We start from the raw sequence: 27,045 nt of genomic DNA, 5'->3' as shown, positions 1-27,045 counted from the left end.
TGTACCCTGATTTTTGGAAAATTTTGAAATTTAGCACGCTTATTGAGTGTCTTCAGATGAATAAGTGGTGCAAATTTCAAATCTAAACTCCGATGGATAACAGAGTTGTGCGCTGTTTACTTTTAGAAAATGGTGGAGGCGCCAGGTCAACAACCACTTCCCTCAAGTTTTCATTTGACCGATTCGCCACGCTCCACCACAAAAAAAACCTAAAATAACTACCCAGTCAAAGCCATTATTTTTCCCATTTTATCCTGACTTCAAACTCCTCGTTCTCGAATTGCACTTACATAGAAAAAGCGTGAGAAATGACCCTCAAATGGATAGATTCCTCGAAACCTACATAACCCTAACTCTTGTAAACCGTCTTTGGCAATGAATGATGACAGATGCTGATGAAATACCGGATATTGGAGGATGGTCACGTGCTGTACCTCACCCCAAACACTTCCAGAATACAGAACAGGTGTTATCTGAAGATGATGGCGGCTTTTCCGGAATTACCTAACGGATTTGAGTGGCGCGTGACCAACTTGACGGCAATTAAAACCGAGATATTTCTTATTTAAGAGTTGTCACTACTGTGATATGATGCGACGTTGCCACGTCTCAGGTGTATTACGTTAATGCACGTTGCACCCAATTTCATCATCGCAGACTTGAATAAACAGAGAGGGCTTTGAAATCGATAGTCTCTTGTTTAAACAGCTCACTGATCTGCATATTTAAGTGTCGCGCAATATTGCTTTGTCTCCAGGATTAAAAATGGCCGACGAAAATCTAACCTCAATCGAAAAAAAAATCGGGGAAAACGTAATTTCTGCTCGTGACATCTGAAAGGACAAGAAATTGAAAAATCCAAACTGCCGTCGTAAAATGCGATAATGATCACATGTAATAACCTTGAACTTTGACAGTTATTTTTGGTGATACTGCGACGTAACCGTAAAGTTTCGAAACGAGACAATCAATCAATGTTTTCGACGTTATCTTGAATGGTTACGAGCGTTCAGGAATTTCCAACAATCAACTGCTTGTAAAAGGAGCGAAGTTAATAGAATAACTGCGAGGGTGTTTTATATTGACTTGGGGCTAATCCGCTTCAAATGTGGAATAGAAATGTTAAGTGAAACAAAAATAACAGAATTAAGTGTCTAAACAACGTAGGAATTCGAAAATGTTTTTGTTGCGACTCCACGACTACTTCTAAAGGTGCGTCAATTTTAAGCATTATAGATCGCAAAAAAATTTCAAACATATGTCATAATTTTTTGCTAATTCTGTGCTAATTTGCGCTGCAATTCTTAAATTCTGTGCTTTTTTCGATTTCGAGTTATTCAAGAAACAAAAATCATCAAAATTACAATTTATTTATTTATTATTATTTATTTATTTTACAAACAGTTTAATCAGTTTAATCATCGCTCTGATGATGATAGCATTGCTATCGAAACGCGCGTCAGCATTTTTGACAAAATTTGGTGTTTGGAAATAAATTGTAATTTTGATAGTTTTTGTCAACACCAAGAGTTGATCCAATAAATTTTCTTTCAAGAAACAAAAATGATGCTCAAACTTGTCAACAAAATTTTGTGCCTATTTGTGCTATAATTTTTAAATTCTGTGCTTTTTTCGTCTTTGAGTATTAAATTCCGTGAGTTTAATAGTTTTATCGTTAAAACAGTGAAACTTAGTGGTTTTATTTGTTTCAAGGCGCTTATTTAGTGTACCAAATTGCAAAATTTTAAACCGGAAACAGAAATTTTGTAATTTTTTATAATTGGTACAAACTCAAATTCAAAATGTTCTATTAAATTCTGTAAATTTGACAGTTTTATAGTCAAAGCAATGAAATTTTGAGGATTTATTTATTCGCAGGCGCTTATTAAGTGTACTAAATTACAGAACGTTAGAGCTAGAAGCAAGAATTTTGTAATTTTTTTATAACTAGTACAAATTCAAATTCAAAATTTTCAATTAAATTCTGTAAGTTTGACAATTTTGCCGTTAAAGCAGTGAAGCTTAGAGGTTTTATTTGTTTGGAGGCGCTTATTCAGTGTACCAAATTGCAGAACTTTTAAACTGAAAACAAGAATTTTGGAATTTTTTATAATTGGTTCAAACTCAAATTCAAAATATTCTATTAAATTCTGTAAATTTGACAGTTTTATAGTCAAAGCAATGAAATTTTGAGGATTTATTTCTTCGGAGGCGCTTATTAAGTGTAGTAAATTACAGAACGTTAGAGCTAGAAGCAAGAATTTTGTAATTTTTTTATAACTAGTACAAATTCAAATTCAAAATTTTCAATTAAATTCTGTAAGTTTGACAATTTTGCCGTTAAAGCAGTGAAGCTTAGAGGTTTTATTTGTTTGGAGGCGCTTATTCAGTGTACCAAATTGCAGAACTTTTAAACCGAAAACAAGAATTTTGGAATTTTTTATAATTGGTACAAACTCAAATTCAAAATATTCTATTAAATTCTGTAAATTTGACAGTTTTATAGTCAAAGCAATGAAATTTTGAGGATTTATTTCTTTGAAGGCGCTGATTAAGTGTACTAAATTACAGAACGTTAGAGCTAGAAGCAAGAATTTTGTAATTTTTTTATAACTAGTACAAATTCAAATTCAAAATTTTCAATTAAATTCTGTAAGTTTGACAATTTTGCCGTTAAAGCAGTGAAGCTTAGAGGTTTTATTTGTTTGGAGGCGCTTATTCAGTGTACCAAATTGCAGAACTTTTAAACCGAAAACAAGAATTTTGTAATTTTTTATAATTGGTACAAACTCAAATTCAAAATATTCTATTAAATTCTGTAAATTTGACAGTTTTATAGTCAAAGCAATGAAATTTTGAGGATTTATTTCTTCGGAGGCGCTTATTAAGTGTAGTAAATTACAGAACGTTAGAGCTAGAAGCAAGAATTTTGTAATTTTTTTATAACTAGTACAAATTCAAATTCAAAATTTTCAATTAAATTCTGTAAGTTTGACAATTTTGCCGTTAAAGCAGTGAAGCTTAGAGGTTTTATTTGTTTGGAGGCGCTTATTCAGTGTACCAAATTGCAGAACTTTTAAACCGAAAACAAGAATTTTGGAATTTTTTATAATTGGTACAAACTCAAATTCAAAATATTCTATTAAATTCTGTAAATTTGACAGTTTTATAGTCAAAGCAATGAAATTTTGAGGATTTATTTCTTTGAAGGCGCTGATTAAGTGTACTAAATTACAGAACGTTAGAGCTAGAAGCAAGAATTTTGGATTTTTTTTATAATTGGTACAAACTCAAATTCAAAATTTTCTTTCATTTAAATTTGGTAAGTTTGACAGTTTTGCCGTTAAAGCAGTGAAACTTGGAGGATTTATTTGTTTAAAGGCGCTTATTTAGTGTACCAAATTACAGAACTTAAAAACTAAAAACAAAAATTTTGTAATTTTTTATAATCGGTACAAACTCAAATTCAATTTTTTTTATTAAATTCTGTTAGTTTTTGTTTTTAAAATAACCCAAAGACGAAAACAGTTTTCTTTGCGATGATGCTCAAACTTGACGCACCTCACTTACTCAGTTTTAAAATTTAAAAAATGATAGAGGCGCCGGGATTATTTTAGCGGAAACTCGAGTTAATTGAGCGCCGGTGGATGATAAAGAAAGACAAGAAAGACACTTACGACGCCATAATTAATAACGCAGCTGTGTTATAAAACCCTGACAGAACAAATGTGTTTTCGCTGCACATTGCAGATGCACCGATTGATTTTTTTTTTATTTGCCCGAGAATTTATCGTTTCTATACTAGAGCTCATTACTATCGGTCCACTCACTAAAAAGTAAGTTGGCAGCACCGTGACAGTTGACAGCGAAAGCGTTTGACCTTGAGCATGCGTAGAAGCTAATCGTCTTGCACAACATTGCTAAAACTTGTAAAATCTTTATTGAAACCATTCTTTTGCAACAAATTTTTGATTACTTATTGATTAGTACACTCAACTTTGACAACGTGTTAACCTCAAAAATTGCCACCTTCAATTTTCCCCTAATTTTCTCCCTAAAAAATTGAAAGCTTGATTTACACTAAAAAATTTTCGAAAATTTACATAGAAGAGTGTTGAATTTCAAAGTTGCATCGTTGGAATTTATCACATTTGAGCTAAGAATGGTGTCCGGATCCTATAAAAATCGTTTGATGATGTTAGGCCGCTTTCCACTATCGTTTCTCTTTCAACTATAAATCCTGTACTTACACCCCATTCTCTAAATTATTAACATTTTGATTCAACTTTGTAGTCCGGACTAAAACCCACGAATAATTTACTAAGTGCACATGTCGCATAAATCTCTAAACTTCCTCCCGAAATTCTTCGTCAATACAAGTCTGATGAAGCGAAACATTCGCCTCATTTGTTGGCAACACTGTAATCCCATTAGATAATTGTTAGAACCGCCACATTTTGCGCTTCCGTAATCGAATTTCGCACGATCATAACCTGAATTCTTTCGGGGAAAACCGTTTTCCGATAGACACGAACAATAAAAGGCATATCGTGTAAATTCCCGGGATTTTATCGGGATTAATTTATCTGGACGTTCATAAATCAAACTGATTAACTCTGGACTCTATTGTGTTGTCTAATTTTAGTTCCTTTGAACGCCGTGGATTCTAATAGCATCGACGACACCGGCGCCGAAGAAGGAGCCATCGACGACGATTTCACCACACATGGCTTGGAGAGGTTGAGCTCGGCGGCGACGTGCCTGGTGGCGGGCGTCGAATACACGCATGGACAACAGGTAAAAGCATGAGGGTGTTTTAGTGCTTGTCGCAATTTAGCGTGTGTTTACTTTGGGGTTGGTGCTAACTAACCTAATTAGACGTCTTTGTGTTGGGGGGCTTCTCCAAAAGGTTGACCCTTGGGGGTGCAATTAAACAGTGGGGGTGGAAATATTTGAATTAAATGACCAAGTGAAAAGAACGTTCCCCCGATCTAGCAAATTCGCAAGAACTGCCCCTGAATCATTTATGGCAGCAAAACCGAAAGTCGGGACCCCCAGGCGTTGCTAATTAGACCCTCGTTATGAAGTTTTCACTTGAATATTTACGACGAATTCTACATTAGTCGTGTGGAAGTGAAAATTACAGAACGGAATTGTTTCTGGAGAAAAATAGTGAAACTAGTGCTAGGTAGCTAAAAATAAACTTCCCCCTCGGCAAATTAAACTCTCGTTAAGGGTTGCTAGAATTCCGTTGCGGTTCGAACAAATAGGGGTTGTTTATCGGAGAATTTACGCACGTTTGACACTAGCAAGAATTAATTGCCTCGACAACTCAAGCGAATTTTCTTTCTTTGAAGAAGATGAAACAGCGGAAATAAATGGGCTTTGTTGGCTTTATTTCTGTCGAAAAGACCCGAATTTTTCAACGAAATAAGAGAACAGACAGAGGAAGATTAGCGTAATTCAGATTGTATGGAAAGATATTTAAAGTTTTCTGGCGAGTTCGGCGCAGAAATTACATGTTGTTAAGGGGTGATTTACTTGGGGGTGGAATTTTATTTGGGAAAGGAGCCGCAATAACAACTCCTACCTTGCTGGATTTTATTCCAATCTGCGCTCTACCAACCGAAGATTTACTTCGCAATGAGTTTTACGTTTACATTTTCTTACGCGAATTTTACGGACTTTGGGACAAATGTGGAGTTTTGACGAAACAAAATGAGTTTTTAAGGAAATATCTCGCGGGAACGGGAAAAAACAGTTACAAATTTTTCGAAAATGAAATTTATGACTAAAACTGTTTAAATCTAATTCGATTTCTCGCTTATTCTTGGAGCAAAATTGCGTTATTAGGGCTCATTTTACGCAGAATTTTGCGCACATTCCAAATCTGGGCTCGAAATTCACATACGACAACAATTAGCTGAGGTGTGGCTAATTAAAGTTTCGGATATTTGATTTTTATTTTACAAATTTTTAAAGCTAAATATCTCGGAAACTATGACAGATAAAAACAAACGGTTTGCGCCATTGTTTTTCTTAGGCCTTTTTTCTTTTAGAAATCGTCCTTAAATACTTAAAATACAATGGTTGATTTTTGCACAAAAATTTTTTTGAGTCAATCGATAAAAATTTTTCAATGTTTTGTTATTTGAGCGTCACTTGTAAACTATTTGACCTACAGATCTAAGATTTGGTCAGTTGATAGATTTTGAGGTGCTTTTTTGATTAATGCATAACTCAAAAGCATTAAATGTTGTTTTCATCTTAAAAAACTTTTTTGAAAATGACATCATAACGAACTCTTGAAAATAAGTTTTGGTCAATATCTGGTTTATTTGTGAAACAAATTTGAATTATTGGTGCTCATTTAACGCAAAATTTCAAGCAGAATTCAAAACTGTTTTAATTTTTTTCGTACTTCAACAAATAACTGAGTTATGTCGGATATAAATTCTGGGTAGTCGCCAGAGAGTCAACTTTTTAAAGGTTTGGAATTATCAGTGCATCTCGGAAACTACGACAAATCTGGAGATGCGGTTTTTACCATAGTTTTTCTAGTATTTTGATTGATAAGAATTCGTTTTAAAATTTTGTAAAAGTCAAAAATTTAATTTTTTGGAAACAAAATTTATGAGTAAAACTATGTTAACTTACTTCGATCGATTTCTCTCTTATTTTTGGAGTAAACTCAAGTTATTAGGGCTTATTTTACGCAGAATTTGATGCAGATTTCAAATCCTGGCTAATAATCTACATACAACAACAAATAACAGAGTTATAGCCGATTAAAGTCCCGGAAAGTGAATTTTCAGTTCTGAAATGTTTAATGCTTATTATCATCGAAACTACGGAAAATGGTCATAGAATTTCCCGCGCTTTTTTTGTTTAAAATTTGCTTTGAAATACTCTTACTTTGATGGCCAATTTTTGGAAAAAAATCTGACTCAAATGTTATTTTTTTTTTGAATTTTTGTTTTTTTTGACCACCACTCGTAAAATATTTGACCTACTGATCTGAAATTTGTCCAATTGTCTGAAACTACTCTTTCAATTGATGTTTAACTCCAAGGTAATTAAGGTCGTTTTCACCCCGAAAAAGAAAATTACCTCCAAAAAACCTCTAAGTTATTGGTGCTCATTTAACACAGAATTTCACGCAAAATCCAAAACTGTCTTATTCGATTTTAAGTGTCCTAAAACACGGTATCATAAAGCAAAAGATAATTTTAAAATTGCAAAGATTTGAAAAACCGATCTCGCGAGTGAGTGCGTCAAACTTATCGATTTATTATCAGTTTAGCAGTTGCTTTTAGTGCATCACCACTTGAGAAAATGTCACAAGAAACGTGAGTAGATTTCTAGTATTTTCTTCATTTTAATTTGGTCCTACATCCAATGATGAAGACTACATGAGCTTAGTTTTGCCGAAAATAAACCCAAAAACTGCAATTGTGGTTGACGAAAACGGCAAGATTGCAGGCATAGGTTTTACCCAAAAACCCACAATACTTAAAGGGTTTGAAGATGATTCCCATTTTGGTAAAATAGTGGTACTTACACCACCAAAAAACGTTTTTTTTTATGTAGAATTTCACGCCGAAATTATGGCCATCGCTAACAGTAAAGAAAGAGCAAAAATGGAACTCTTTACACCAAGTTTTATTCTTGTAACGAGTGCACTAAATTAATTATACAATGTAGAATTAAAAGGGTAGTTTATTCCACTAAAAAAAAAAGGGTCCGAAGCCACCGATAAGATGTTTGAAACTATGAAAATGAAGGTTTTTTAACCGGAAATTTCGGCAAAAATGTAAATTTTTTTCTAATAACATTATTAGAGTATTCGAAGAAAAAGAAGACCATAATTAAATGGTGAAGGTGCTAATAATAGTGACACGCCATAATTAAATGGTGGAGGTGCCAATAATAGTGACACGCCGTTATAAAACAAGTCCTTTAAACTATTTTTTTCGAATTTGCACCCTTTTTTTAATTAAAAATTTAAATTTTCCAATTCTAAGAGTTTTCGTGTTACACGATTGGTAATGGTTTTCTAACTACGACTTGCCACTTGATTTTCAAATTTAATTTAAAATTTGACATTTATTGAGTTTCACTGACACTGAATTTTGACATAATGTAACCTAACCTCACAGCCAGTATTCATATCTATTATATTTAGGTACAATTATTGTTGGCCGCAAAGAACAATTCAATTATATTCATACATATTTTATTCACGCAGCAATTTATTAAACACGAATTGTAAAAACCAAATTGACCAAGAACTTGACAGGAAACTGGTGACAGCCAGACGAATTAGTTCTGTCAATTCTTAAAAAACAAAATTTCCTACTTTGAGTTCTTTTATAGATACCTATAAACGACTCTAAATTGAGTACTCTAATGGACCTATTAAAGCGGCAAATTCGAAAAAAGTGTATTTTTAAAGTGTATTTTTAACCCCTCTGTTTATTTATGCATTTATTTGGAAACCCCATTAAAATTCCCCGACAGACGAATCATAAAGTGCAGATAAAAAAACTCCCACCTAAACGATGCACATTTCATTTTCCCCGTTCTATTTTACCAAACCACTTTATCAATACCGTTCGTCAGTAGAAACCTATTTTATCGGCAAACGTGAATTTACGACCTGTCCGGCATTAATTTTAATCCAGCCGATAACTTCAAATTGAATCCCGTTCGAACTTTATGAGGGAAAAAATACCAACAGCCAAAGTTCTTTCTTTAATATCTTGACATGTTATGAATTGCTGATCATTCCAGTTCTGTTTAATTGGAGTCTTTGCGTATAATAATTATCAGTCGCGTAATTGAACCGATAAAACTCAAAAGAGAGGTTTAAAATAAAGGGCAAAGGTTAAAGTGTGCTCACGTTTTGGGAACAAATGTAGGAACTTGAAGTTCCACTCCACCTCTCACTCGGTTAGGGATCAATTCCTTCTCCACTTCACAACACTTCATGTCGACCTGTCTATTAGCAGTTTCCTGCGGCGAAAGATTTTCTAAAGTTTCAAGTAGTTTCGCGTGGACGCAACCGAAATTCCGTCCGCTAAGCAAAACCAAAGCCGGAATGTTTGCTTTATTGAACCCCATTAAATTCTAGATATTCGCAGCGGGGCGTTCTTTCGGACCGTTAAAAGAATATTAGTCTGAGCCCGGTATTCGATGCGGCAATTTTTATTGTGTGTGCGGAATTTATTCTTATTTGAAAATCGACGAAGCGTTCTTTCATTCTAATGTCCATGGAAAAAATGTCTTAGATAAATAGTCGGACTTTCGTGTCAACGTGCACTCTCATCTCCGTTCGAAACTTCATGCATTAAAGATGGCCCAAGAATGGGATTCGATTGCGAACGTACAGAATTAATTATAATGTAAACAGAGAACCGGAACATTGAATAGTTATCTAGTCAGCAAGCTGTTCAACACAGATTCCACGACCTCCTCGTCGCCTTCGCCGCCACAATGATCTTTGTTCTGGATTTCTGCGACTCCTTAAATGATTAATGAAGTCGTTAAAATGTTTAGGCGGACGTTAAATGCGGTATTGAAATTGGAGGAGGAGGAAAGGGGTGGTAAGAAAACGGAAGTTTCACTGCGTTTATTTGGATTTCAACTCAAAGTCTTCGCGGCTCAAGATTACACCAGCAGCTTCGAGCATTTTTTCAGAATTTTGAAACGAAACTTTGTGATTCTTTTCAATACTGTCAAAAACAACTTTTTTGATGCCATTCAAAATAATTAATTGAGCACAGTTGTGGCACGGGAAAAGGGTGGTGTACAGGGTGCCTCCTCTCACACCCTCGCTGTCGCTTTAAACCATTGCATTAAGTTCCGCATGACAAACTAAAAATTTTGTTAAATTTGTTATTGCCCCATGTTTTTAATTACCATAAAGATGTTTGTGATTTTTCATTATGTTTCCATTCTATATCACTACATCCATCTGGCATTCTGTTGGCGTCTTGTCCAAGAACTTGTCCATCCGCATTTGTTACACAAGCACCCACTTGAAATTTTTCATCTTTAGAATCATTTTTTTTATCAAGGGCGATCTTGTATGGATTTTGGAGCGCCCTTCAAAAATCAAATGAAATTTGCGCGTGTTATTAAGTACTTACATAACAGGAACTGATTTCTGTGTTGCACAAGAAATTCCAAACTTTTCTGCAACTAAATTATGATTGCAATGATAAAAAATAACTGCTAATCTTATCTGATAAGGTTGCAAAATTTCAATTTGACAACACTAAAAGCGATAGGAATGGGATCTCAAAGTACGTAGAAAAACACTAAATGCAATGCAATTTGTACTTTTTTTTCAAAGATGTAAAAAAGGTTTCGGAATATACAGGGCGTTCTGTACTTTAATGACTGGCTAAACCAGCTGTAAAAAATTCCGTATTTCAAAAGTTTTTTTTTTCTTCAAATTTACTTTACAAAAAAAGCCATATTGCGTGTTAGAGCAACATCGCTTAGAAAACTGCAGTGACAATCGTTGAAAACGCAAGAGTTGGTCTAAAGAAACGTAAAATTTTGTTATTTGAACACCGGAGAGAAATCGATGAAAATCGTAAATTTAATTTTAAATTGATTAAATTGGACAGTCTGATTTTTGATTTTCCTTTTCTTGTTACCAAAATCGCTTCTTCAAAATTTGGAAAAATAATTGAAAATCAAAAAAAAATTCTTACTTAAGATCTAAATTAAAAACCGTTGAGACTTAAAATATAAAAAAGTTAACTTTAGTTCGACTTTGTTATAATTGCAATGATAAAAAATAACTGCTACTCTTATCTAATAAGGTTGCTAAATTTCAATTTCATAACACTAAGAGCGATAAGAATGAAATCTCAAGTACGAATAGAACATACAATGCATTTTGTACTTATTTTACGCAAAATTTCATATAAAATCCAAATCTATTTTTAGAAGTTGTCTAGGATGACAAATAACTGAATAGAAGCAATTGAAATTCATACACTGTTGAAGCTTGATATCTTCAGAACTAGAAGAAATAGAAAAATGCAGTTTGCACCATTGAATTTCTTTTATAGTAAATGATAAGAATCTGATCTTATCTTTATTTTAAAATTTATTATTTATTACTCAAAATTGAAAATAAGCTTATATTTTTAGCTTCTGACTCATTTTAGTACATGTTTAGTAGAATACAAACAAATTTACCATTTTTTTAAGACACCCTGCAAACTGGAGGATAGGGATTTTGCAAAATTGAGAATATAAGAATATAAAGAACCGAGAACTTAAGGACTTGAGAAACCACCAAAAATCTATAACTATGTAAACCAACTTTGGTCGAATTCTCGCTTATTTCTAGAGCAAATTTAAGTTTATTAGGGCTCATTTTACGCAGAATTTTACGCGGATTCTAAATCCAAGCATAAAATCTACGTACGACAAGAAAAACAGAGATGTGGCTAATTTAAGTTTCGTGCAATAAATTTTCAGTTTCAAAATTTTCAAAGCTCAATATTTTTGAAACTACAACAGATAAAGAACCGTTTTTTTTGCGCCATTTTTCTTTAAAATACACCCTGAGAGAGTAATTTTTTTTTGTCAAAAATTCATTCATTCGATAAAAAAATTTTAATTTTCGGTTTTTTGGCCGCCACTAGTAAACTATTTAACAGCCACTAGTAAACTATTTGACCTACCGATTTGAAATTTGGCCACTTGATAAACCTTGAGCTGCTCTTTTGATTTGTGTGTTAATTAATAATATTAATCATTGCTTTCATCTCAAAAAAATTAAGACTCCTTGAAAATAGATTTTGATCAATTATTAACATAATGAATTAATTAATGTGGAGGAAACATAAGTTATTTGTGCTCATTTAACGCAAAACTTCACTCAGAATTCAAAACCGGGCGAATTTTTTACGTACGTCAACAAATAATTGAGTTAGGGCCGTTTGAATTTTTGGGTAATTGACAGAGGGTTAAATTTTTGGAGATTCGAACATTGGTGCTCGATATCTTGGAAACTACGACAGATAGAAAGAAACAGTTTTGCCATCGTTTTTCTTGCGATGTTTTAGTTAAGAATTAATTTTTTGATTTCTTAAAAGGCGAAATTTTGATTTTGGCAAAAAAATTATGATTAAAAATATACAGGGTCCGGCAACACTTGTGTCCACCCCCAAAATCGTCTTTAATTTTAAAGTTACAATTTTGAAAATTTGCATACACTCATAGATGACAAAGCTCTAGAAGCCGACGCAAAAATTTATTTTTTATCACTTATAGTTTTGGCGTCGCGACGCCTTAAAAGTGTAGTTTTTAGCTAATTGTGAAGTTTTATGAAATGAACCTCTAATTTAATTTTTTTTCAATATAAATGTGTTAAAAATATCTCAGTTGACATTTTAGATTTAATGTAAATTGTATTCAAAATTTGAGGAAAAAATGCTGTTTAATCAAGTTAGTTTCCAATTTTATTACGTCAAAATTGGGAACTACGTTTACACCCATCTGTCAACATCTTGTGTCACAAATGACATCTATTCTTTGGTTCGTTTTAGAAGGTAACAAAAGTCTTACTTGGCGAAATTGTCGCTTTGTCGATGTTAATTAACGATTTCTAGTGTCTAGAACGTGCTAATCAAAATTCACCTTCATATGAGTGAATGAAGTGACTTGTGAAATTTTGGTGTAAACGTAGTTTGTCACTGCACCGTCAAAATGTTGAAAACTAACTTGATAAAACAGCGTTTTTTTCGCAAATTTTAAACACCATTTGAAGTAGATTTAAAATAAAAACTCAAATATTTGTATTACAGTTATGTTGAAAAAAAATTGAATTCGCTAATATTACCGCAAAAACCCAAAAATCGCTAAAAATTAAACTTTTTAGGCGTCGCGACGCCAAAGAAACCGTGATATCAAAACAAATTTTTGTGTCAGCTTCTAGAGCCTTGTCAACTATAAGCGTATGCAAATTTTCAAAATTTTATCTTTAAAATTAAAGACGATTTTAGGGGTGGACACAAGTGTTGCCGGACCCTGTATATATCAAAATTCTGTTGTCGATATCTCGCTTATTTTTAGAATAAACTTGCGTTGTTTGGACTCATTTTACGCAGAATTTTGCACAGATCAAGTCTTAAAATTTACGTGCGATAACAAATCACCGAGTTATAGTCGTTTTAAATTTCGGAAAGTTAGATTTTATTTTTAAAATTTTTGAATTTTCAGGTTTTTGACCACCACTCGTATACTATTTGGCCTATATATCAGAGATTTGGCCATATAATACATCTCAAGCAACTCTTTCGGTTAATGTATAACTCAAACGTATAATATGTAGTTTTTGCTCAAGAAATAAAAATACCTGAAGAAAATCCCCTGACAACAAATTTCAGTCAATACCTTGTTTATTTGTGAAGCTAATTTAAGTTATTGGTGGTCATTTAACGCAGAATTTTACCCAGAATCCAAAACTCTTCAAATTTTTATTGTACGACAACAAATAACAAAGTTAGAGTCAAATACAATTTTTAGTTTTATTTTAATTATGTAAACTATGTAAACCTACTTTTATCGATTTCTCGGTTAATTCTGGACCAAACTGGAGGCGCATAAGGTACTCATTTATGCAGAATGTTCCGCTGAATCTGAATCTATTTTTATAATTTTTATAGGACAATAAATATCTGAATTAGAAACAATTAAAAATACCCGACATTTTTTAACCTTGAAATTTTTAGAATTAAAACAAATAAAAAAATGTTCAAATTTAGACATTTTGCGAAATTAAGAATCTAAGAATATGAAGAAGTTGAGGGCTTGAAAAACCTCCGCTTAGGTGGAATTTTAGCATAAATACGCAAATAAATAAAGCCGTTAAAAATACATTTCGCCCGGCGCCTGCACCATTTTCCCACACTTATTTTTATAAAAAAAAACTTGATCCCTTTCCCGTCCACATCACGGCAGGAAATTGACTCATGGATGATTTTCCGGCCGCGCTCCCAATTTATGCAAATGGCGTGTTCGTAATTTGCGCATTATTTTTTTGCTGGGAGCAAATTGCGTGTCATCTCTCAACAAAAGAGATGCTTCCTCTGCTTAAAGTGGATTTTTTCCGTGTGTGTATTCCGATACAAAATCCCTCGGCGATGAGCGACTCATTACCATAATTAGAGAGGTATGCAGACTGTAACAGTGTTTGAAGATGACTGTGTGGATTCAAAGGAGACAAATAAAACCGTAATTAAAGATGGGGCTGTAGTAATCGGATACTTGTAACGTTAATTAACGCCTGCGATTGTATACTAGTTCTGATAAAAAGAGTTCGCTGTGTAGAGTTGGTTGGATTGTTTTTGTAGAGGCCTTAACGAGCAAAGTTGGTGATTTATTTTGTTATTTCATCGAGGGTTTTTAGAATGAAGTGAAAAGTGGAGATTGGGGGAAATAGAATGATGCTAAAAAGTAACTAAGATCAACAATTCAACCGACGCTTTATAACGCCTGTTGGTACAAAATCCCACCTAATTATGCCCCAGTTCCCAACTTTGAAATTCCCAAAATCGAATTCGTTTAACAAAGCCCAACTTCCTGACCGCAGGTAAACTCTCACCAACAGTGATCAAATTCTCTTCCGGGTCATGAAATTAAGGATTAGCTAGAAGGATAATGACTCCTGGAAGACCAACGACACGCTAGAGACCACAAAACCATTTAAATAAAACTACTAAATCTTACAATTCTTTTGCTTATTAGATGTAGATTCTCCTTTCGTTCGTCATCTGACAAATGTTCGCCACCCTCATAAATATTCCTCCCACACCTGTTACGCTTCCTGCTGGGAGGCAGGTCAATTACGTTATACGAAAAGGGCCTCCCGATGCGTGCCTTCGTCCTCTCTGCATGTGTTTGCTATTGATTCCGACTAATGGGGGCGAGAAACCTAACTTTAACGACGCCGGAGGCTTCGTTGGCCCTACTAGAATAGATAAAAGCTTTGTTTACGCATTAAGTCGAAATTCTGAAGAGGGGCGCGAGCGGGTTATTGCTTAATAAAGGTTTTTAGAAATTCGATCCGGCGCCTCCACCATTTCCACAGAACTAAAACACTTGAAATTGTGTTTATTTGAGAAATCCTACAAATTCTATAGAAAATTTAACAAAAGCTAAAAATTTAAAGGTTTTAAATGTCGTTTTCGCCCGAAAAAATTTTTTGGAAAATTATTCTAATATCTTCATTATTTGTGAAGCAAACTCAAATTACTTGTGCTCATTTAACGAAGAATTTCACGCAGAATCCAAAACTGTGTTAATTTTTCTTATACGTTAACAAACAACTGAGTTACGGTCGAATAAAATTTTGGGTTCTAATTTTTTTTCAAAAAAAATGACAAAAAAAAACTGTGTAAATGTACTTGAGTCGATTTCTCGCTTATTTTTCGAGCAAACTTAAGTCATTTGGTACTCATTTATGCCGAATTTTATGCAGAATCCAAAACTGTCCTAATTTTTCCAGAACGTCAACAAATAATAAGTTAATTAAGGCCAAATAAAATTTTTGGTTTTTAATTTTTCAAAAAAAAATGACAAACTATGTTAACCTACTTTGGTCGATTTCTCGCTTATTTCTGAGGCAAATTTAAGTCATTTGGTACTTATTTACGCAGAATTTTATACAGAATCCAAATATATTTTTAGATTTTTTTTATAACGACAAATAAGTGAATAAGAAGCAATTAAATTTCAGCATTTTTAGAACTTGATATTTTCTGATTTGAAATAAACCGGTGCCTCTTCATCATTTCCATAGAAGCAAAACTCTTAAAATTATTTTTATTTGAGAAATCTTACAAATTCTATAAAAAATGTAACAAAAGCTAAAAACTCAAAGATTTTAAATGTCGTTTTCACCGCAAAAAACTTTTTTAATTTTCGGTTTTTTGGCCGCCACTAGTAAGCCTTGAGCTGCTTTTCCGATTTATGTGTCACTTAAAGGTATTAAACGTCGCTTTTGTCTGGAAAAAAATTCTTGAAATTAACTCTAAAAAGACTTCTTGAAAATAGATTTTGATCAATGGTTTATTTATTTATTTGTGGAAGAAACATAAGTTATTGGTGCTCATTTAACGCAGAATTTCACGCAGAATCCAAAACTGTCCTAATTTTTCCTGTACGTCAATAAATAACTAAATTATGGCCGATTAAAGTTTAGGGTGTTGATTTTTCCAAAAAAATTGACTAATACTATGAAAACCTACTTCAGTCAATTTCTTGCTTATTTCTGGAGCAAACTTGGGTTAAATGGTACTTATTTAACGCAGAAGTTCACGCAGAATCCAAAACTGTTCAAATTTTTCCTGTACGTCAACAAATAACTGAATTATGGTCAAATAAAGTTTTGGGTTTTAATTTTTCGAAAAAAAAAAAACCAAAATTATGTAAATCTACTTCGGTCAATTTCTCGTTTATTTCTGGAGCAAATTTAAGTTGTTTGGTACTCATTTTCGTAGAATTTCATGCAAATTCCAAATCTATTTTTAGAATTTTTCTAGAATAACAAATAACTGAATTGAAATTTCGGCAATTGAAAATTACTCCAAAACAGATTTCCATCAATATACTGGTTATTTGTGAAGGAAACTCAAATTATTGTGCTCATTTAACGCAGAAGTTCACGCAGAATCCAAAACTGTTCTACGTTTTCCTTTACGTCAACAATTAATTGAGTTATGGCCGAATAAAGTTTTGGGTTTAAATTTTTTCGAATAAAAAATTGACTAAACTATGTAAACCTACACACTTCGGTCGATTTCTCGTTTATTTCTGGAGCAAATTTAAGTTATTTGGTACTCATTTATGCAGAATTTCATGCAGAATCGAAATCTATTTTTTAAAATTGTTTTAGAACGACAAATAACTGAATTAAAAGCAATTAAAATTCCGGCACTTTTGAAACTTATTTTTAGATTTGAAATCATTTGACCACCATTTTCATAGAACCAAAACACTTGAAATTATTTTTATTTGAAAAATCTTACAAATTCTATAAAAAAAATAACAAAAGCTAGAAACTCAAAGATTTTAATTGCCGTTTTTGTCGCAAAAAACTTTTTTGAAAATTACTTCAAAACAGATTTCCATCAATATCTTGGTTATTTGTGAGGCAAACTCAAGTTATTGATGCTCATTTAACGCGGAATTTCACGCAGAATCCAAATCAATATTTAGAATTTTTTTAAAACGATAAATAACTGAATTAGAAGCAATTGAAACTCCGAGCTTTTTGAAAATTTGATAACCAGATTAGAAATTCGACCAGACGCCTCCACCATTTCCATAGAATCAAAACTCTTCAAATTAATTTTATTTGAGAAACCTTACAAAACTGTATGAAAAATTTAGCTAAAATCGTTTTTTTGCGCCGCCACCATTTCCGGCCATGCAGGCCTTTTTCGCGCTAATTAAAACCGTTGAAATTATTTTCATTTTATTGCTTTCCACGTGACTGCCCCATTTTTCCGCCATAATTCAGATGGCCTCTTAAAAACACTCTCTAGTATCCGCACCCCTCGTGAATATTCATTCGCCGGTGAATTAAGCGCCCCCTTGAACGAAATTGGATTTATTTTATTGCTTATCCGCAGATTTACCGGAAGGATCCGTGCGAGTTCTGCCTGTGTCTCGACGGGGAGATGTTCTGTTGGTGGCAGGACTGCCCGCCGACCATGGAAGGGCCGTGCAGGGACAGAGGACCCTTCACCCCCTGCCGTGAGTACCCCCAATTCCGCAGATTTGTCCTGAAAGGCTTTTTCTAGTGAATCCCCCGTCGTCTTCGGCGCGTCCTGCGATCATTGAGCACGAATCCTCGACAGCTGATTCAGAGGGTGAGAACGCCACCGATGCTTCCACGTTCTCCCCTGAAAGTAATTCGACAGAAGACGTTCCGGCGACCACTCAGCATCATTTCTGTCTTGTTATGGGTAAGATTACACTGTGAAGAGGAGTCAGAAGTTGATTTTGGATTTTTTTGATTCAGGTCGGAAATATGAGATCGGCGACAAGTTGCCGCACGACACGGGAAACTGCGTGGAATGCATCTGCGCTTCTGGGGCTAAAGTCACGTGTTCTCCTCACCAGTGTGCTCCCGCAGGCGAAGAAATAAACGACTATCGTCCGCCTGGGCCGCGCCAACCTGATGTGTTTTAATATGTGATAAAGGGGTAGTTTTTTGTTTTGTTGCCATTAAATGCCTTTTCTTCTCTTCCTGATCCTCCCCTGGACCCTAGTCATATCAGTGAAAATATATCAATTTGTGTCTTATTTTGTAGTGTTGGTCCAAACTTTTCTATTTGGACTCTAAGCGAACGTTTATCAGTGGGAACCATTAATTAAGTGAAAATGTACGGGAGCTAGTGATTTTATATTAGGGATTTTTACATTAGTCGAAACCAGTGGAACCAATAACTTAGTTGTAGATCATTTGATAATACTAGGACTAAGGTTCTAATCCCACCTTTCGTTTTTTGAGAGATTTACGTGTGTGTCAGAACGTTTTTTCTATCAGCTTGGTTGATATCGTTAGCCTAATATGAAAATATCCAAATCAAAAAAATCACAATTTGTAATATTAAAGTGTACCTTGTAATTACTTAAGATTTGAACAAATTTTTAACAACAGTTATTTGTGGAACGAGCATTGGATAATTTCGTGTTACGCTAGTGAAAGTAATAACTGTTGTGAAAAATGTTATCAGTATTAATATTAATAAGAATTCATACTTGTTATTGTTAAGATTTTATTATGTTTCTTTACTGTATTCGAGGCGGACATCTGGTGGCGAAAAAAATTAACATTAGATTTAGGAAAAAACTGCATGAAAGAGCTTCGGAAAAAATGAATGAGACGTCTGAGGGATGGAAAAATTCGCAGCCTTAGACGTTTGTTTGATTTTTTTTGGGTGAAAATTAAAACAATAATAATACATCATCTTAACCGTGGTGCATATACAATTTTTTTCACTAGCAGGTTTTTTTCCACAATTTATGTATAGTGTATATTTAAATTTGTTATAACAAATAAAATATTATTTGATGAACTAATTATTTTTATTGGAGGAAATCGCTGATATCTGGACTATAGGTCATTTTCCTTGCAGAGAATTTACCGATTTACAAAGAAGCAATGTTAGAAGTCAGTCATTCATAAATAAAAATATGGAAACATACAAAAGAAAAATTTTCAGTTTGAATATTTGGTGTAAAGTGTGAAAACAGACACTGTACAAAAATTAATTAGGTTGACTTTTAATTAGCTTAGAAATTTATGCAATAAACAATAAGAATTGAAGTGGCCAATGAAGAAGAGGTTACGATCGAGTTGGTTGTTTCGGTGCGTTTTTTGTTATAAAAACCGCACGGATAAAGACAATGCGAGCCAATGGATTAATTCTTTTTTAGGTTTTAATCCCAATGCAATCACATTCGCCATTTTGTTATGGAGAATGGGTGGATCTTTAAATTAAATTTTCAAGAATTTGTATTTTTTAATCTAGAAGTTTGTAATTTCTAATATTTTTCATTCGGATCTGTAACTTTAGTAGTTTTAATGCTAGCGCAATGAAACTTGAAGAGATTACTATTTTCATTTTGTTGACTGTTTATTCCAAATCTCAAATATTTTGAGCAACAGAGACGGCTTTTAGAAATGTTTAGTTTTAAAACGAGCCAAAAATTTCTATTATGTATAGAAAGCATCTGTAATTTTAGTAGTTTTGATGCTAGCGCCATGAAAGTTAGAGAGGTTCCTATCTTTGATCTACTGACTGTTTGTTCTAAATATCAAATTTTTTGAACAATAGGGACGAATTTTAGAAATTTTTAGTTTGAAGACGGACCGAAAGTTTCCAACATTTTCCATTCAGACGTGTAATTTTAGTAGTTTTGATGCTAGGGCAATGAAATTTAAAGAGATTATTATTTTTAACATGTTGACTGTTTATCCCAAATTCTAAACTTTTTAAACAACAGGGGCGGATTTTAGAAATTTTTTTTTAAGACAAACCAAAAATCTTCAATATTTTCCATTCGCATCTGTAATTTTAGTAGTTTTAATGTTAGCGGAATTACTATTTTTGACCTGTTTACTGTCTGTCTTAGATGTCAATTTTTTTGAGCAACAGAAACGGATTTTAGGAATTTTCAGTTTTAAAACTAGCTAAAAATGTCCAATGTTTTTCATTAGCACCTGGAATTTTGGTAATTTTGATGCTAGAGCAATTAAATTTGCAGAGATTAGTACTTTTAACCTGTTGACAATTAGTCCCAAATGTCAAATTTTTTGAGCAACAGAGACGGATTTTAGAAATTTTCAATTTTAAAACGAGCTAAAAATTGCTAATATTTTTCATTCGCACCTGTAATTTTGATAATTTTGATGCTAGAGCAATGAAATTTGAAGTGATTACTGCTTTTAACCTGTTGACAATTTGTCCCAAATGTCAAATTTTTTGAGCAACAGAGACGGATTTTAGAAATTTTCAATTTTAAAACTAGCTAAAAATGTCCAACGTTTTCCATTAGCACCTGGAATTTTGGTAATTTTGATGCTAGAGCAATTAAATTTGCAGAGATTAGTACTTTTAACCTGTTGACAATTAGTCCCAAATGTCAAATTTTTTGAGCAACAGAGACGGATTTTAGAAATTTTCAATTTTAAAACGAGCTAAAAATTGCTAATATTTTTCATTCGCACCTGTAATTTTGATAATTTTGATGCTAGAGTAATGAAATTTGAAGTGATTACTGCTTTTAACCTGTTGACAATGTGTCCCAAATGTCAAATTTTTTGAGTAACAGGAACGGATTCTAGAAATTTTCAATTTTAAAACTACCTAAAAATGTCCAACGTTTTCCATTAGCACCTGGAATTTTGGTAATTTTGATGCTAGAGCAATTAAATTTGCAGAAATTAGTACTTTTAACCTGTTGACAATTAGTCCCAAATGTCAAATTTTTTGAGCAACAGTGACGGATTTTAGAAATTTTCAATTTTAAAACGAGCTAAAAATTGCTAATATTTTTCATTCGCACCTGTAATTGTGATAATTTTGATGCTAGAGCAATGAAATTTGAAGTGATTACTGCTTTTAACCTGTTGACAATTCGTCCCAAATGTCAAATTTTTTGAGCAACAGATGCGGATTTTAGAAATTTTCAATTTTAAAACTAGCTAAAAATGTCCAATGTATTCATTAGCACCTGGAATTTTGGTAATTTTGATGCTAGAGCAATTAAATTTGCAGAGATTAGTACTTTTAACCTGTTGACAAATAGTCCCAAATGTCAAATTTTTTTGAGCAACAGACACGGATTTTAGAAATTTTCAATTTTAAAACTAGCTAAAATTGTCCAATGTTTTCCATTAGCACCTGGAATTGTGGTAATTTTGGTGCTAGAGCAATTAAATTTGCAGAGATTAGTACTTTTAACCTGTTGACAAATAGTCCCAAATGTCAAATTTTTTGAGCAACAGAGACGGATTTTAGAAATTTTTAATTTTAAAACGAGCTAAAAATTTGCTAATATTTTTCATTCGCACCTGTAATTTTGATAATTTTGATGCTAGAGCAATGAAATTTGAAGTGAGTACTGCCTTTAACCTGTTAACAATTTGTCCCAAATGTCAAATTTTTTGAGTAACAGGAACGGATTTTAGAAATTTTCAATTTTAAAACGAGTCAAAAATTTCCATATTTTTTTATTCGCACCTGTAATTTTGTTAATTTTAATGCTAGCGCAATGAAATTTGAAGAGATTATTAATTTTAACCTGTTGACAATTTGTCCCAAATGTCAAATTTTTTGAGCAACAGAGACGGATTTTAGAAATTTTCAATTTTAAAACTAGCTAAAAATGTCCAATGTTTTCCATTAGCACCTGGAATTTTGGTAATTTTGATGCTAGAGCAATTAAATTTGCAGAGATTACTACTTTTAACCTGTTGACAATTAGTCCCAAATGTCAAATTTTTTGATCAACAGGGACGGATTTTAGAAATTTTGAATTTTAAAACAAGCCAAAAATTTCTAATATTTTTCATTCGCACTTGTAATTTTGGTAATTTTGATGCTAGCGCAATGAAATTTAAAGAGATTATTACTTTTAACCTGTTGACAATTAGTCCCAAATGTCAAATTTTTTGAGCAACAGAGACGGATTTTAGAAATTTTCAATTTTAAAACGAGCTAGTCTGTCCCAAATTTCAGATTTTTTGAACAACAGGGACGGATTTTAAAAATATTCAGTTTTAGTAATTTTGACAGGTACATTAGAGCAATATAATTTGGAAAAACCACAGTTTTTGACCAGTTGACAGTTTGTTTCAATTATAATCCATTCAAAAGTTCAGATTACCTCTGAACGCCCTTTTTGACACTTTTTTTGTCATGATGACACCCAAATGAGTTCCTCTGGCGATTTTCTCCTCACCAAATCCCAAATGAGCCACGCAAAGAACCCGAAAGCTTCTCTCGATCTCAGCGACAATGTCTCCATTTTCTGTTTTTGTCCCCAAGACGCTACCATGATGGTACTACTAGAACCTTCAAGCCACGAATTTTGGGTACCATCAGTGAAAGTATCACCTGGAGCGTCCTGGTTGAGCACCGCGCAAGAACTAACTCACGACGTAAGCAACCACTCACACGAATTTTAACACTTCTTAAGATTTTTGGGGAGTTTTTGAAAGTGGAGGAGTTGTACCATCTACACAGACTGTGGGTACCAAAATCTGGGTACGTAAATCACGCGATTTTTTGTCTGTTGGTGAAGATTGATGTTAAGAAGGCGAAGAATTTCCACGGAAGGGTACGCAAAATGAGGTTTATTTATTGATTTCTTCTTCGTAGTTTAAAGGGAATGTTAAATGGTGCAGTTTTGAGGATATTAGGTTGTACCACACCACCAATTTACTAAAAAGTCCCGAACTCCTCGAGTTCATCAGTGCGAAAACCAACAAGACTCCACCACCTGTTAACACTCCTCAAGAATACACCAACGCGCTTCATATGGTTGAAATCAACGAAACCGCTTTGGTAACGGCGAAATACTCCGTTTTAGGCCAGTTTCTGGACGGATGTGGGCTCGACAAACTTGGTGCGCTTCTCCAAGAACTCTCTCTTTGATAATCGCAACTTTTAGCCCAAGAGATACTCTACAAAGAGTTTTTTCTTCTCTGCGCCCCTGCTATCTACCTCACTTACTCTAGCTTCTGCCATTTCCTCACGTCTCTTGGTTGGCCTAAAGACGAGTTCCTTCAACTCTACCGATCCGCGGACTTTAACGAACGCGGAGGAATTTCTTTTCGCGAGTTCCTCTACTTCATAGCTGTTACGGAACCCGCCATCGTGTTCAGTGGTGCTAGTGCAGAACTCCGTTGTCGCTACATCTTCAAGTATTTAGACACCAAAAGAGACAACGTCTTGGATCGAGACGAACTCCGCAGCTTTATAGTGATGGTAAGAAAACAGAAGAAGCAACCTCTAGACACTTTGAGTATTGAACAAGACTTGGAGGCGTGTTATAAGTGAGTGGTACCAACCAAAAAAGTTTTTTTGAGGGGAATTGTAGAGCCCTCGGAATCCAGAATTTCAACTCTCTTACAATGTCTGACTTTGTGCAAGGAGTTGGTGAGTTGAAGATCAGAGGGACGTCGTTGATGTACCACGCACCTACCAGCATCCACAAGTTTATCAAAGAAGTCAGGTACGTCTCTAAGAGTTGGTACTTTAAGCATCACTCTCTTGCAGCGAACGAGAAACGAAGAAAAAAGTTCCAATAAAACCTGCACCAAGTGTTGAAGTCGCGAAGAAGAGGTACGAATTGGCGGTCCACAGCGTGAAGATTAATAAGATTGGAGCTACCATCAACATCGATCCTTTCTGGAAGATCGATCGTGAGGTCCTTTTCATAGGTTTTAACCCCCGCAGATTCCTCGAGTTATTCCAGCGGGAGTCCTCTCATCCCCGACGTTCTCCGCAAGCAATCCAAAAATAAATTCGACCAAAACTCTGTTTCCAACCAGCTTCTGAAGACGCTCCGTTACGTCGTCCAACTTAACGCGAAGTCGCAGTGCTACTCGAAGATAGAAGCTTTTCAATTCAGTTGGGGCATCGTGGACCCGGAGCTCTTCGCAAAGCACTTGATAGAGTTGTGTTTGGACCTGCAAAGCATCTTCAAGAGCGAGCCCAGGATGTTGAGGATCCAATCGCCGGTGTACATCATGGGGGATCTTCATGGCAACTGCTCTGATCTTCTGACTTTCGAGAAAAACTTCTGGAATGTGGGTCCAGCGCTGTGCCCTTCGAACTTGTTGTTCTTGGGCGACTACGTCGACCGTGGTCTCTTCAGCTTGGAGGTGATTTGTTATCTGTTTGCGTACAAGTTTCAGTCGCCGCAAAAGGTAAATCTTCTGCGAGGGAACCACGAGATCCGCAACATTCAGCTCCAGTGGACTTTTGAAAAGTATCTCTTCGTCCTCCTGCAGGTTACTCACCCTTGTATTCCAGAGAGCTCAAGTTAAAATTCGGGGAAAAACTCGGTTTTGTGGTTTTTAGTAGTATTAACGACGTCTTTGACGCTCTTCCTTTGGCTGCGGTGATCGATGAGAGCATCTTTTGTTGCCATGGTGGTATTCCTCCACCTTGGATGTGCCCGGTGGTGACGGCAATCGACGACATTCCTACAGTCCTTGACGATCCTCAAGATCAGAGTTGTTTAGCGTGGGAGTTACTATGGAACGACCCTCTCAAATCCAAACACATGTCAGAGAAGATCGCCATGGAGTTGATGGCCAACGAAGGCTTCGCTGCGAATTACCGTCGAGGCACCGCACATATCTTCAGTGTTGAAGCTTTGGAGAAGTTTCTTTCAATCAACGGATTCACGCATTTAGTGAGAGCCCACGAAGTCGTCGAAGCCGGTTTCTATGTAAGTTTGAGTAAAAACAGCAGAGTTGATGGTGGTGCAGTTCCAGCAGAAAGGACAAGCAATGACGATCTTCTCCTCGTCGAAGTACTGCGGGATTTCCAACGACGCCGCTTGTCTTTTCGTCGACCAAGGAAAAATCAGAGTCTTACGATTGGAAATTGAATAAAACGTTTAAAATAAACCGAATTGGAGTTGTTCTCCTACAGACAAAGTGTTGAGAGTACGAATGCATTCCGCCGCTTCCATGCACGCTTTGGCGACGCCCTTCAACCCTTCGATCTCGCTAAAATCGTGGTAATAGTACACCAAGAGCAAGAACTCGTCGATGTTGATGAACCCATCGTTGTCAACGTCACTTTCATTGAATTTCTCTTCACGGTAGTTGGTGGTGGTTGAATCCCCGATGCTGTCCAAGAACCAACAACTAGAAGGAATTTTTAGTGGGTGTTTAACAGAGGGTTTTGTACAAGTGCCGGAGGTCCATCATTCCGTTGTCTTCTGAAACAAACAACGTGAAGGTGTTGTGCAGATTGTCTATCGCTAGTTCGTCCCAAAATGGAAAGTTCTCCGCCATCCAGTTCTTGTTGACTTCCTTCACTTCTCTCAGTTTTGCTGTAAAGGCGTTTTGGAGATCGTCATACGCGTCGGTTTGAGGTTCTTCTTCTGGTTTTTCGTCTCCGGTGGAGGTGAAGTTCTTCTGGAGGTGGAAACAGATGGGTTTGTCTTTGAGAGGGCACTCAATGAGGCGCGACCATACAGTCCCCATTGACAATGACAGTTGTCAAAGTTTGAACTTTCAGTATTTCTGTCAGAAACTACATTTTTAAGACCACAGGTCGCTACCGTACGGTGTTGAAAACTCTAAATACAGAGTGTCCCAGAACTCGCGCCCCAGAGAAAAACGGCTAATGGAGGAAACAATTCTGAACCAAACTTTCGAAACTACAATTTTTAAACTCAAAACATAACCGAGATAAGATAAAAAAACTGTAGCCAATCTTGAAGCTGAACAGAATTTGAAAATTGGTAACTATGGACTACTATCATCCATTGGTCAGCTGAACGTTAGACTCTCGTTGCCTAGGAAATTGGGATGGCCTTTTACTCCACTTCTCAAATAAGCTTTCGGGATTGGTTGTTAACTTTTTATCAGTTCTTGAATACTATTAAACTTAGTCAATTTTTGTTTTAAAATTTACCATCTGTATTGCTGTCGGCACCCTCCCTTGCTATATGGGGCGCGAGTTCTGGGACACCTGTATAATTTGGTCGATATGTCGGAGCAATCTTAAAGTAAGTATTGGCGCTCATTTTACGCAGAATTTCACGCAGAATCTGAAACAGATCCTAAAAATTTTAATTAAGAATTAAGCTGCATCTTATAGTTCGTACAGTGAGAGTTTAAATGACAGAAAAGTCACTAAATCTACGCAATAAAAAGTGTTCCATACGCGCGAAATTTAAAATAACAAAGTAACCCCAGTTACTGACGACCCTGTCAACCCATTTCGCGTAGGAATTTAGTGTTTTTAGTGTATTTTGTAGCATAATTTGCTGCCCCTATATGTCAACTGTCGATATCTTCCAATCTCTCACCGGATGTACTATAGAAGTTGAAATATGAATTAAGTAGGTACCTTCAATTATGTTGCCTAAATTTAACGGATTAAAAGATTCTTGATTCGTTTTGGCCGTGAGAGTTTATCGACAAAAAATGGTTTTAAAATACACTCATTTGAATTATTTGCACTCTCCATCCTAATAAGTCATAAAATTGAACTAAAAAATCAAAAATATTATATGAATTACATAGTAAATAAGTATAATATTATAAGTTATTGTCAGTAATGTACTTCCCTTAAATTCATAAAATCGAATTAAGTCGAAAAATAAAAAACACTTCAAGCAGAGCTTCATCCTCCTAAGTTCGAAAAAAATGAATTTGTAGAAAGTTCAATGGAATCTTCGAGATCCAAATTTTCTACCTAAAACTGCCCTGTCCCGCACCCACTCATTTCACATAATAAACCAAATGGTGTA

General features: G+C 34.7%; 4 protein-coding genes across 4 annotated transcripts in view; 2 read left to right on the top strand and 2 right to left on the bottom strand.

Moving 5' to 3' along the window:
• The window catches only part of LOC148170976 (kielin/chordin-like protein), a 58,406-nt gene extending 39,291 nt beyond the window's left edge, over positions 1 to 19,115 (top strand). The window contains exons 2-5 of the mRNA XM_088041037.1: positions 4,646 to 4,797; positions 17,664 to 17,787; positions 17,835 to 17,999; positions 18,056 to 19,115. Of these exons, the coding sequence (XP_087897163.1) occupies positions 4,646 to 4,797; positions 17,664 to 17,787; positions 17,835 to 17,999; positions 18,056 to 18,225 (611 nt within the window). The 3' untranslated portion in view covers positions 18,226 to 19,115. The remainder of the gene's footprint in view (positions 1 to 4,645; positions 4,798 to 17,663; positions 17,788 to 17,834; positions 18,000 to 18,055) is intronic.
• On the bottom strand, positions 9,617 to 10,911 carry LOC148170977 (uncharacterized). Its single transcript, XM_088041168.1, has 8 exons — positions 10,905 to 10,911; positions 10,816 to 10,839; positions 10,725 to 10,752; positions 10,466 to 10,513; positions 10,345 to 10,417; positions 10,152 to 10,279; positions 9,922 to 10,107; positions 9,617 to 9,876 (listed from the first exon to the last, which is right to left on the bottom strand). The coding sequence occupies exons 1-8, from the start codon at positions 10,909 to 10,911 to the stop codon at positions 9,858 to 9,860; spliced, it is 513 nt and encodes a 170-aa protein (XP_087897294.1). The 3' UTR covers positions 9,617 to 9,857.
• Positions 19,116 to 22,477: 3,362 nt separating the features above from the next.
• LOC148170975 (uncharacterized) lies at positions 22,478 to 25,171 on the top strand. The gene is made up of 9 exons (XM_088042276.1): positions 22,478 to 22,705; positions 22,744 to 22,884; positions 22,926 to 23,172; positions 23,218 to 23,602; positions 23,647 to 23,781; positions 23,826 to 23,971; positions 24,006 to 24,540; positions 24,585 to 25,005; positions 25,046 to 25,171. The coding sequence occupies exons 1-9, from the start codon at positions 22,478 to 22,480 to the stop codon at positions 25,169 to 25,171; spliced, it is 2,364 nt and encodes a 787-aa protein (XP_087898402.1).
• Positions 25,172 to 25,176: 5 nt separating this feature from the next.
• On the bottom strand, positions 25,177 to 25,771 carry LOC148170974 (uncharacterized). Its single transcript, XM_088042275.1, has 2 exons — positions 25,473 to 25,771; positions 25,177 to 25,429 (listed from the first exon to the last, which is right to left on the bottom strand). Exons 1-2 carry the CDS (start codon positions 25,769 to 25,771, stop codon positions 25,177 to 25,179), a joined length of 552 nt encoding a protein of 183 aa, XP_087898401.1.
• Between the last annotated feature and the right edge of the window lie 1,274 nt (positions 25,772 to 27,045).

The sequence above is a fragment of the Gnatocerus cornutus genome, chromosome 7 (genome assembly GCF_029298725.1).
Source record: "Gnatocerus cornutus isolate USDA-ARS CGAHR chromosome 7, icGnaCorn1.1, whole genome shotgun sequence".
Classification (NCBI taxonomy): domain Eukaryota; kingdom Metazoa; phylum Arthropoda; class Insecta; order Coleoptera; family Tenebrionidae; genus Gnatocerus; species Gnatocerus cornutus.
The sequence above is the reverse complement of the archived record's forward strand: the minus strand, read 5'-3'. Positions and strand labels throughout refer to the sequence as shown.

Excerpts from the sequence above, each read along its gene's own strand:
- LOC148170974 (XM_088042275.1), bottom strand. The coding sequence starts at position 25,771 with ATGGGGACTGTATGGTCGCGCCTCATTGAGTGCCCTCTCAAAGACAAA. Across the intron at positions 25,430-25,472 it reads ATGATGGACCTCCGGCACTT|TTGTTGGTTCTTGGACAGCA; the intron begins GTACAAAACCCT and ends AATTCCTTCTAG.
- LOC148170977 (XM_088041168.1), bottom strand. Across the intron at positions 10,514-10,724 it reads GTTTTTAATTTAGATCTTAA|TTTTCTAAGCGATGTTGCTC; the intron begins GTAAGAATTTTT and ends TTGTCACTGCAG. Across the intron at positions 10,108-10,151 it reads CAGAAATCAGTTCCTGTTAT|GGCGCTCCAAAATCCATACA; the intron begins GTAAGTACTTAA and ends TGATTTTTGAAG.
- LOC148170975 (XM_088042276.1), top strand. The coding sequence starts at position 22,478 with ATGAGTTCCTCTGGCGATTTTCTCCTCACCAAATCCCAAATGAGCCAC. Across the intron at positions 23,972-24,005 it reads TCCTTTCTGGAAGATCGATC|ATTCCTCGAGTTATTCCAGC; the intron begins GTGAGGTCCTTT and ends TAACCCCCGCAG. Across the intron at positions 24,541-24,584 it reads CTCCAGTGGACTTTTGAAAA|AGAGCTCAAGTTAAAATTCG; the intron begins GTATCTCTTCGT and ends CTTGTATTCCAG.